We start from the raw sequence: 12,737 nt of genomic DNA on the forward strand, positions 1-12,737 counted from the left end.
ATCATAGTGAGAGTGAGAACGCTCATCATTTTTAGCATCACTGCACATAAGAACTTACATGTCAAGAATCAACAATGGCACAACGACGTAAGGAGAAGAAAACCTTATTTAGCTTTTCACACTGCAGAAAATTATTTTCAAGAAAACATTTTCTTAGTATGTTTGCCTTGTTTTCAGTAAAAACATCTAAAAATTCTTAAATTAAGATGCTTTTTCTTGATGAGCAAAACGACCCAAGGAAATAAGTCTAGTTTTTAGACCAAAAATATCAAATTTAAGTGATTTTGTGCATAAAACAAGCAAAAAAATCTGCCAATGGGGTAAGCAAAAAATCTTGAAAATTTTTCTTAAACACTAAATGCAGGAAAAATTCAAGAAAAATTTGCTTACCCCATTGGCAACTTTTTTTGCTTGTTTTATGCACAAAATTAATTATATTTTTGGTCTAAAAACTAGACTTATTTCCTTGGGTCGTTTTGCTCACCAAGAAAAAGCATCTTAATTTAAGAATTTTTAGATATTTTTACTGAAAACAAGACAAAATACCAAGTAAGAAAGTCATTTTTGCAGTGCAAGTAACCCTGTCTTAAGACAAAAGTGGATGCATTTCTTTTTCCCCGAAAGCATTGTAATTGCAAATGGGTTATGTTTGTTAACTGCATTTCGGAGACTACTGCTTTACAAAAAATGCCCAGTTCGAAACCGGATTTGCCAATCGTTTACAACTAAGTGATGGAGCGGTCCCAAAGTTAAAAGACCATGTTCAGGAGTCGAAACCACCCAGCAAGCAAAAACTGAGACAGTGAAATAATGGCTTACTATAGACCACATACAGTCCGGCTATGAGTAACCAACTTCTACCCTAAATAACCTTGAATTTGGTTACATGCCATTTTTGCCAAAATAACTTGGAAAATTACTATATCCCATCATGTAAGCCAAGTGAACACGTGTTCAAGGTGTTTGCTTTCTATTTCTAAACATACGTGCATGGTAAATTCTTGGGCTATGGTTAGACGTATATTCACAAAAAACCCAAATTTTGCCTTGTTTTAGCCAAAATGGTTTGCTGGGTACAGGCGTGAAGTAAATCAAAATCTAATCTCAAATGTTTTGTTTGCCATCGACGCATGCGTGCATGTAATGTAAACAACACAGCTGTGCTGTACTCGTAACTCTTTATCTCCTCCCGCCATACGCTTCCAAGAGTCCAGCCTTTTTCAGAAAAAAATGGAAGGGCTGTTCTGTTTTTTATTAATATTACAACACAAAAAACTTTTTGGACATATGAAAGATGAAATACTACTCTATAGGTACCCAAGATTAACATGAGAAACTATGTGTTATGTGATCTTTAACCTTATAGTTGGGTTGGTCCATATTTTATCCAACCATGTGTTGCAACACCCCAGCATATTTTAGCGTGCCTGCCAGGATGGCAAAGGTCATGAGGTTCAATCTCCAGGGAACACACATACTGATCAGATCATAACTGCAATGCACTGCAAAAGAAAAAAATATGCATGTAAGCATCTGCCAAATATAATAATTACATGACACAACCTTTACAAAAATCTTGATGGTTTCATTATTTATCACTCCTGCTTTGTGGGTTGTTTCTGTATTGGGTAACACCATAATCAAATGACAAATTATGGCAACAAACCTTCAACTTTATTTCAACTACATTATTTCATCAATGTTTTATGTGTTTTGTCATCCATGGCATTGGTCCACGGTGGATTGAAATGGATGTGTTTGTGTGTGAAACAGATCACTTGGGTTCGCTGTGAGAGAGCTACGGTTCATTCACAGCTCAGTGTCCCATGAGCTCTCTATCCTGAAACTTATTTAAGCTATGACTCAAATAACAGAAATGCTTCTCCAGATAATAGCAAAATCATAAACCATTACAAACGACAAGCAAACTTGTCAGTTGTAATGACTATTATGATATGGGTGTCCTAACTTAAAAATGTCCATAGACAAATCCCTACAGTGTTCTGATCTCTCTAAAGGATTTTTTGGTCACTTTATCATTCTCAAAAAAATTTAACACCTCTCTGTTTTATACATTGTATTTACCTGTGCAAAAACAAAACCCAGAACAGTTTCTTTAAAAAACTAAAAGACTCGAGGGCCGTCCTGCTTTAAGTCCTGTTAGGTCCAACAAAATGCATTAAAATAAATTAAGCCTCCCCTCCTGTGATGTCATCACTACCATGTGCTTTTCTTGATCCAAGTCTTTGTGTGCTCTGGACTCATAACCTATTCCCTTTGGCACAACATCTCACGAGTCTCCTGTTGAAATGATCGATGACAACCGGCCTGTTTCCAAGAAGATTTGCATACTTGAATGCCTGGCGTTATCGGTCAGCATTAAAGCTCTCATCACGTTAACTATCCCACACGGCCGAAGTGCAACAAACATCCGAGCCAAATTTCGTTGGAATTGCAGCAATTGCATTGCCCTGGATTGCAATTCCACCCTTTTGTTTTTCCTCGTCCTGCCAAAAAACAAATGAAAAAGTTTTGGGACCGCACTTTCTCATGCTAGACATGATCCCTGTGCTAATATTTTGATTGGCCGACCCCTTAAAAGTCTTACTGTGTGTCCCACCGAGACTGATGTGTATACATACTGTATATTATATACGTGTATTTGCTATAGACACATGACAAAAGATGCCATTTGCAATAAGTACATTGATATCTTGATAAGTTTTTCATTAGTATTAGTGACGTAAATAAAATAATATATCTCTATTTTTTACCTTTTGACAATGCAAGATATTTATGTAGGTTCCCAAAATAGGTTATATGTGATCCAATCTGTGAAAACCCATCAATTTTTTTGTGATTTGCTGTTTTATACATAAAATCATCATACATAAATTATAACCTTGATATCTTTAATATTGACTGAGTAATATCATGTCAAAGATTGAAATCAATCTCATCATTAGATTACAAGACTAGTCTGCATTTCATGGGAACATTACTTAAAAATAGAAAATGCTGCAGTTTATCGATTATTGATCAAAAAAATTACGGAGCCCCTAAGGGGACATGGAGCAAAAATTAAATAAAGTTTAGTTTTGTGTGCGCTTGTGAAACTATCGCGGGCGCATGTGAAACAATTGCGTGCGCACGTGAAACTAAACATGATAGTTTCATGTGCGCACGCGATAGTTTCACATGTGCACACAAAACTAAACTTTAAAAAAAATTCTGCACATGAACGTTTCACGTAAGCACATTAAAATAAACTTTAGATTTTTTTACTCTCTGTAAAAAACAGAAATAAAATAGAAAAAGATCTTATTGTTTTTTTTAAAGATCACAAACATTTACATTTTCATTTATGTGTTTGATATTTATAATATACATTTATTTATATATCTATAATTTATATATTTTAACATTTACATTTTTTTATTAAAAACTGGTACTGGGGAAAGATTAATCGCGATTAATCGCATACCAAATAAAAGTGATTTTTTTTGCATAATGTATGTGTGTGTACTGTGTGTAATTATTAAGTATATTTAACCACACACACATATATATATTAATTTCAGAAATGTTTCATTTAAAAATATTTTTATAATTGTTTATATATCATATAGAATATATAAAAATATTAATAAATTTGTAAATAAATGTAAATGTTTCCTAAATACATACATGAATGTGTGTGTATTTATATATACATAATAATAACAGACAGCACACACTCATAAATTATGCAAAAAATCTCTTTTATTTTGTATGCGATTAATCGCGATTAATCTTTGCCCAGCACTAAGAATAAAAAACAAAAATATTTGCCTTTAGTGCACACTATAATATGTGACTGGTGAACTTTTTAAACATACAATGTCTAAACTGTGAATGTAATTATTGCAAACTGTAATGTCTTTCTGTGACCTTTTAACAAACAAACCCAAACATTTACAACTTATGTTCCGGACACACACGTGTGTCTCTGGTGTTTACATCCTCAAGGCTATAATAAATTCATTGCATCTGGATACTGGATTTTTACTGTGGTTTAGGAGAAAAAAACATGGTTATCCCATGTGCCCTAAAGGTCAGTTGCTTGAGGAAGCTAATACACTTGTTTTATTTCACGAGTTTGCATTTACATGTAATCAAATATGAAATAAAGCATATTTGGCGTGCTGTCCAAGGGGAGTGCTCCGAGCTCGGAATATTAGCCCGATCCCAGAGTACTCCCCCTCTTCTAAACTGGGATTGATTGTGAGGCAATGGAGTGGAGGAGGGATGCTGCAAAAACTGTCAGAGGTGAGGGACGGCCACATATATAGAGACCTATTCGTGTTGATTGGTGGGATTACATGATCATGCTCTTCCCAAATTTAGTTAAATAAATTTCATGTCATATATTGCGATTTATAGAGTCTTGTAGTAGTTAAAGAGCTTTCCTCAAGTTCAATACAGTGCATTGAGTGTGCAAGGACTTGGGTTCAATTCCCAGCAAACATATATATAAATATTATAAATGTATATGGGTTGAATGCACCGTAAGTCACTTTGGATAAAAGCATCTGCCAAATGCATAACTGTAAATGACCTGAGACTGTTTTTCTGCTCATGTGTAGAAAAAAAAGAGAGAAGATAATAACATCCTCATAACATCCTTTGGCACATGTTAAAATAATGATACTGTGTTACATACCATGGCAATGTACGGTACTCCAAAAGAATGCTATGGTGCTGACTGTCCAAAAAGCCAAAATACCCTTTTTTTGGGAAATACCAGAACACTGGTTTCCATGGTTCCAAAACACGGTTCTCTCGAACGCCTCGACCCTCCCACCGTTCTCTCCCTTCCTCCTGTAGGAAAAGTAAATGAGTTAGTGTTCTGTAGAGAACCGTAATCGCCTCTGTGTTTGCAATCAAGACATCTCTGTATATCTCCTTCCTCTAATCTCGCCTCTTCATCCTGTGTTCCTCTCATCTGCCCTCTCTCTCTCAGTCTCTTCTGTGCCACTGTCAACACAACTGTTTCCTTCAGCAAAACAGGTGCAAAAGACATAAGCAAACATTGTGACTAACAACGGTGAATGAAGTGAATAACACTGACCCCAAAAAAGAACATGGACCCTTACAAATAAAACTGTATGGAAGCCAAATGATCGGCAAATATGATGCTAGATCAGATCTAAGAATGATTTTTTTAGGTTAAGTACTCAGAGGTTACTCTGAGCGCAGTTTGTGACATCTCTTCTGAAACTCTAATGGAGACATTTGTGAGATTCCTGGGGCTTTTTCTCAGGAGAAATATCTGAGACACATGAGACTTTAGCAAAACTTTTGGTAACACTTTACTTGAAGGGGTGACACCTTCATAATCATGAAATGACACGTGCCATGAACATGAAGGAGATTTTATGCACTTTTATGACAACTGTCATTAAGTCTCATTTGTTCAATTATGTCATTTTTAATGCAAAGATGACATTGTTTTAAATGTCTTTGTTATGACAACTTAACATTGAGAACATAGCTGACCACGATTTACCAGTGATACAAATTAAATTTGTCATTAAAATGTCATTAAGTGTTTATACTCTGTCAAATAGTTTTATAACAATGTCTTGAATATTTTTCTTGACCTCAACTACAGTGGTACAAACATAATTTGTCATTAAAATGTCATTAAGTGTTAATAATACTCTCTCATATAGCTTTATAACAACATCATGAATATTTTTCTTGACCTCAACTACAGTAGTACAAACATAATTTGTCATTAAAATGTCATTAAGTGTTAAAACTTTGTTATATAGTTTTATAACAGCATCATTAATATTTTTCTTGACCTCAACTACAGTGGTACAAAAATAATTTGTCATTTAAATGTCATTAAGTGTTTATACTCTGTCAAATAGTTTTATAACAATGTCTTGAATATTTTTCTTGACCTCAACTACAGTGGTACAAACATAATTTGTCATTAAAATGTCATTAAGTGTTAATAATACTCTCTTATATAGCTTTATAACAACATCATGAATATTTTTATTGACCTCAACTACAGTGGCACAAACATAATTTGTCATTAAAATGTGATTAAGTGTTAAAACTTTGTTATATAGTTTTATAACAGCATCATTAATATTTTTCTTGACCTCAACTACAGTGGTACAAAAATAATTTGTCATTAAAATGTCATTAAGTGTTTATACTCTGTCAAATAGTTTTATAACAATGTCTTGAATATTTTTCTTGACCTCAACTACAGTGGTACAAACATAATTTGTCATTAAAATGTCATTAAGTGTTAATAATACTACTCATATAGCTATATAACAACATCATGAATATTTTTCTTGACCTCAACTACAGTAGTACAAACATAATTTGTCATTAAAATGTCATTAAGTGTTAAAACTTTGTTATATAGTTTTATAACAGCATCATTAATATTTTTCTTGACCTCCACTACAGTGGTAAAAAATATAATTTGTCATTAAGTTTTAATACTATGTCAAATAGTTTTATAACAAAGTCAATAATATTATTTAGTACATAATGTTTTTTTAAGTTTCCTCCATGTGTTTAACAAATAAAATCAACCATTCAATTTGGTTAAAATCATTAAAATTGATAAAATTATATTTTATTGCATTTGGAGAACGATTCACCTAAAATTAAATAAAAACAGTACAATAATGGGTTAAGCCATGCAGCGTTTGGTTCATATAGCTGAAAAAACAGTTATTAACATTAAAATAATTAATTTAATTAATTTAAAAAATATATTTTATGTCAGAAAATGTCAAAATCGTTTGTGTGAGAAAGAACAAGTTATGTTAGTTATCAGTTTTTTATGTATTGTGCACATACATAAAGTTAAATATAATTTTTTGACGTGCCTGTTACATTTTGTTAAGTTATTTAAAATTATTTGACATAGTATTAACACTTAATTCCATTTTAATGACAGTTTAATGTAACGTTATCCCACAAAGCTTGGTAGTTTCTTAAGTTTGATAATTATTCTGCTATGTCATGTTTATGACAGATTTATGACAAGTTATGATGTATTGGTTTATGTCAAGTTGTCATAACAAGTTTGCAATAAAATTACATCAAAAATGACACTTAATAACAGTTGTCATGAAAGTGCATTAAATCTCCTTCATGTTCACGACAAGTGTCATTTCATGATTATGAAGGTGTCATGTCAGTCTTATGAGCAACCCTTCAAGTAAAGTGTTACGAAACTTTTTATTTGCTGTCTATTTCATTTCATTGACGTCTAGGATAAATAATAGAGCTATTAAAGAGATCTCATCTGTGATTTTTCTTACGGATTGTGACAAAATGATAAATATGAAATGCATTAAATTTAAAACAAGCATGAGTTGATGTTCACAATACTTTTGGGTCTAAGGAATCTTCAAAAACTGTTTACTATAACAAAGAGAAATTATGGATAGGATGGGTTGACTGTCACTGAGGTTATAGACGCTTCAACTGCAGATTGAGAGAGCGAGGGGTGACGGGGGTCTTTTCAACTATTTGATGTTTAACAGATGAGTGTGACTGTGTTACATGTATTTGTAAATGTGGCAATGCATGCATAGACTGTTTATAAATTATTAATACGTTCCTGAAGAGCGTAAACACTGGTGCTTTCAAAACATTGCTCTGTTTGTTCGAGTATTCTCAGCATTCCTTGGCTAATACTGCAAAAATTATGATAGAGAAAGAAGAAATGGGGTCAGGACACAAGCTGGACTCAAACCTTCAGCTCCCACATGACTATGAGCTAAGCGATGATGCTAACATTTTTACATGTTTTTGTTTTGTGTTTGTTGCAGGTGGAGACAAGATGTCAGTCAAGTTGAAGTTTGATTGTCCGGCTGATGGTGGATTTGTACAGCGGAGTCGATCGTTCACCGGTGTCAACACGCTCGGTAGCCGCAGAAGGTAAGAAAGTGATGTTTTCATGGCTACAGTAGCAGATACTGATGTCAGTATAGTTTGGAGTACAAAACACATTTATGTTTTCTTGTATGTTTTTTATGTATAAACACAGAAGTGTTATAATGTTATGGCAGTGGTTATTTGGAGAACATAGGATCCTGGGATGATGTTTTGATCGAACTTGGCTCCAATTGTTTTTTGTAAGCAAACTCATGATGTGTTGCATAAGTAAAACAGCTGCCCATTTTTATTTCATCTGTCACAATAGCACAACATTACTGCATTTCCATCCGTTCCATTAAAAAAAAGATTGCATATAAATTACTGTTCAACAACAACTTTAGAGACTGCTTGCAATTTATGTTTGTGGCAAAAGCTTCGCAAAATTGAATTGTGAGAAAATTATTGTTAAGCATTTGATTACTTCGTAAAATGCTTTGAAGGGGACTTTTCACAAGACTTTTTTTAAGATGTCAAATAAATCTTTGGTGTCCCCAGAGTACATATGTGAAGTTTTAGCTCAATATACCATATAGATAGTTTATTATAGCATGTTAAAATTGCCATTTTTGGGGCAGTTTCCCGGACAGGAATTAATTTAAGCCAGGACTAGGCCTTAGTTTAATAAAAAAAAAACTAGTTTTAACAAATATGCCTTACTAAACACATTACTTCTGTTCATTTTGAGGCAAAACAAAGCGCACTGATGTATTTTAAGATATGTCAGTGCAAGATGCTTTTAGTTTGGACAGCTCTTACATTATTTTAGTCAAGGACTAGTCTAATACCGGTCCGAGAAACCGCCCCTTTAGGTGTGAGCAAAAATGTGCCGTTTTTGTGTCTGTCCTTTTAAATGCAAATGAGTTGATCTCTGCACTAAGGGCGCACTCACATTATCCAAACCAAACCAAACCATGCTCCAGCCTCAGGGCCGGCCCTGGGCATAGGCGGAATAGGCAAATGCTAAGGGCGCCGCCGACCCCTTGGGGAGTCCGTGCGCCCAAATTATTATTTTTTTAATATATGTATATAAACATTTAATTATAAATATTTATATATTTTATAATATAAATATTTTGCACAAGAAAACAGCAGTTATTAATGAATTATTAGTAGCATAGTATCTCGGAAGATCGTGCTTGTTAAATAGCTCTGTGGCTATACTGCACTGAAGCGGCAGTTTAAAATATAAACCCAGAATTCAGCGAACGTCAAGAACAAGAAAAATGAAACAACAATCAGACAGAGACGCGGAATTTACATAATGTTACACAGACCATGTTTAAATTTCAATGTTTCTACACAGAAATACCAACTTGTTCACTTTGTTTGGTATTAATAAGCTGCGCATTGGAGTGCTGGCCGCGGTGCTGAAGACGCGCTCGGACGGAGTACTGGTGGCAGCACAGATATTTACGTGCAACCTATTGGAAACTATTATTCGTTATTATAGAATTATTATTCATTATTTTACTTTATTACTTCCACTTAAGAAGAGTTCTGCACTTTTTATTTCAATATTTCTCTTTATATAAATACTATTTTGTACTTAAATCTATAATTTCATTATTTTACTTACCCAACTAAAGGGCTTGTTATAGTCGTGCGTAGGTCCTACGGTGTAGCCGCGACGGCGTAGGTTCCGCGTCGGTTTTCATTTATACTTTTGCGTCGCCCTCCGCGTCGACGTGCAAACACACGCGCAAACCGCTGGTAGGCAGTATCCACGCGTGTAACCACAGTAGCAGCGCGAACGTCAGAGAAGAAGAAGCTTGGCAAGTTAACCCACAAACGAAGAAGAAACAGCAACTTGTTGTGTATGATTTGAGAAGACCAGCAATGATGGAAGTAAATAAACAGTGACTTTTATTGCAGTTTGAGTTAAATCACTCCTCAACTTGGCTCATCTTTGTTTTCACCGTCGCAAACGGAAATACCTATGACGGAGTTTTTTTACCTGACGGAAGGGGTTCTGGTGGACCAATCACAGCGCTTGCGGTCCGCGTAGAACTGACGCGCTGTTAAAATTTTTGCGAGGTGCACGTCAGGCTACGCAAAGCTACGCACAGGCTACGGCTAGCCTACGCAACTTACGCACTACTATAAATCGCCCTTAACTCATCTGCGCTTTCCGATAGGTTGCACGTAAGGGGAAAAGTATAGCTTTCTTCCCCTTGAGAAGAGTTGTGCACTTTTAAACTTTAAAAAAAAAATTTCTTTACAAAAAACTTTTTTCTTCTATTTAAAAGCTGTAATTTCGTTATTTTACTAACCCAACTGATGACTCCTCTGCTTTCCAATAAATTGCACGTAGATATCTGTGTATATGTGCCATCATGCGTCTGGAGCAGCCGGCGCTCCAGTGTGCAGCTTATTAATACCAGACAAAGTTGGTATTTCTGTCCAGAAACATTGGGATGTATACATGGTCCGTGCAACGTAGTTTAGATCCCGCGTCTTGGCCTTATTGTTTTTTTCTTGTTCTTGACGTTCGCTGAATTCTGGGTTTATATTTTAAACTGCCGCTTCAGTAGCCACAAAGCTATTTAACAATGAGCACAATCAACCGAGACACTACAACATGCTACTAATAATTCATTGATAAGAGCTGTTTTCTTGCACACAATTAAATATTTTAAGTTAAATGTACAGTGTTAAAACATGTAAAAAAGACAAGATTTTAACAATGTCAAGATCAAATGCCTGAGTAACAGGGTATTGTGTGTTCGTGTGCGTGTGTTTGTGTGTTTCCAAAATATTTTCAAAATAAAGAAAAACAAGACAAAGCTGTGCAGTTTGTTTCTGTGAAAGTTTATGAACAAAATGACTGGAACACAATTGTGATTCTGTGATTCTAAAGGGCCCCAGAGGTGAAATCTGCCGGCCCTGTCCAGCCTGATTGTCACCCCTCCCTACTCCCCCAGGTGCACGCACTCACACTGTACTTTTTATCGATCCGAGTCCGGGCGCGCTTTCGTCATTAAGATGCGATTGTTTTGAAAAAAGCAGGAAGTAAAGCTCTCTCTTAACACTGGAACCCACCGTTATGATAAGTCTGTGTTTTTTATTCGGAGTCGTTTGGTGCGCGATAACAGACAGCCCTCTCGCTTGTCATCATATTGCTTAGTTGATCTGTCACGTGTGCAGCTCGGACATTCACGTAACCACGCAGCTCGCATCAAAAGGTTTTTACGGAGGCAGATGAAGGTGAGTGGTCGCGCAACTGACGTCTTCACCTTTTAAATCGCGCTAAGGCGCGATTGCGCTCACACCACAGCCTTTCGCGCCTGAGCCCAAGTGAACCGCGCTCTGGCCCACCTCTGCAACCCGGCCGCGGCGCGATTAACCAATCCGCGCCCGGGCGCGGAACAGAGCGATCACACTAGTCAAACAAACCAGGCTTTGGGGGTCAAACGCGCCCGAGCGCGGATTGGTTTGGATAGTGTGAGTGCGCCCTAAATGGCAGTGGCGTGGTTGGATAGTGCAGATTAAGGGGTGGTTTTTCTCCCCTTCTGACATCAGAAGGGGAGCCAAATTTCAATTAGCTATTTTTTCACATGCAGAGAATGGTTTACCAAAACTAAGTTACTGGGTTGATCTTTTTCACATTTTTTAGGTTGATAGAAGCACTGGGTACCCAATTATAGCACTTAAACATGGAAAAAGTTTTCATGATATGTCCCCTTTAATCAAACCTGAGCGATAATTCACATTCAATTTTAGATTTGGAGTAACAATGCATTTCAAATGAATAATTTTAACAAAACGTTTTATCTTTTGTTCTTTTTGCAAGTAATTTTGAGACATGCATATCAGTAATTGTACATCTGTGCTTACAAAACTATAAAAACATGCATCAAAACCTTTTTTTTTAAATGAAGAAAAAAAATTTCCTAGAGCTTTTACTTATAGCTGTCACTGGGGCGGTACCCTTTCAAAAAGCACACCTTTTGTACCTTAAGGGTGCATATTACTAAGGCAGGGCAGTAACAATAGACATTGAGGCGAACACATCCTCCCCAATATTTAGAAACAGTTTTTTTTGTATTCAAACATTAAGGGTGCATATCAGAACCTCAAATGTATCTTTGAACCTTTTACACTGCAAAAAAAAAGACTTTCTAACTTAGTATTTTTGTTGTTTTTAGTAGAAATATTTAAAAATTATTAAATCAGGATGTATTTTCTTGATGAGCAAAATGACCTAAGAAAATAAGTCTAATTTTTAGACAAAAAATATACAATTTAAGTGAATTTGTGCTTAAAACAAGCTTAATATAGCTTAAATTAATTGTTTAAGAAAAAATAAATCTTATTTCAAGTTTTTTTTTTCCTCACCCCATATGGAGATATTTTTGCTTGTTTTAAGCACAAATTCACTTAAATTGTCCTTAATTGTATTATTGTCTTAGGTCATTTTGCTCATCAAGAAAAAGCATATTATTTTAAGAATTTTTAGATATTTATAATAAAAACAAGACAAAAACTAAGTATGAAAATCATTTTTTGCAGTGTGTAATAGGTACTATCCCAATGACAGCTTTTGCATCTTTATTTCTTGTGTCCTGAAGTAGACAGATTTTTTTCTGTTTAACTCAGCACATCAGAAGAGAACGTGAATAAAGAACACGTGTTTGTTTTAACCTGAAAATAGGCGTTGAATCTGTCATGATCCACAGAGGGACCTTGAATTACATTTGAGATGTCAGTGATGCTGACCTGAGATCAGCTGTGTTTTCTGTTATCCCACAGAGCAGCGTTCAGGAATTCAATCC

At 35.1% G+C, this 12,737-nt stretch overlaps 1 protein-coding gene across 1 annotated transcript in view; it reads left to right on the forward strand.

The window, feature by feature from the left end:
* The window catches only part of ripor3 (RIPOR family member 3), a 56,171-nt gene that overhangs the window by 12,105 nt on the left and 31,329 nt on the right, over nt 1-12,737 (forward strand). Inside the window, exon 2 of the mRNA XM_073870476.1 lies at nt 7,857-7,965. Within this exon, the coding sequence (XP_073726577.1) occupies nt 7,868-7,965 (98 nt within the window). The 5' untranslated portion in view covers nt 7,857-7,867. The remainder of the gene's footprint in view (nt 1-7,856; nt 7,966-12,737) is intronic.

The sequence above is a fragment of the Misgurnus anguillicaudatus genome, chromosome 8, assembly GCF_027580225.2.
Source record: "Misgurnus anguillicaudatus chromosome 8, ASM2758022v2, whole genome shotgun sequence".
NCBI lineage: Eukaryota > Metazoa > Chordata > Actinopteri > Cypriniformes > Cobitidae > Misgurnus > Misgurnus anguillicaudatus.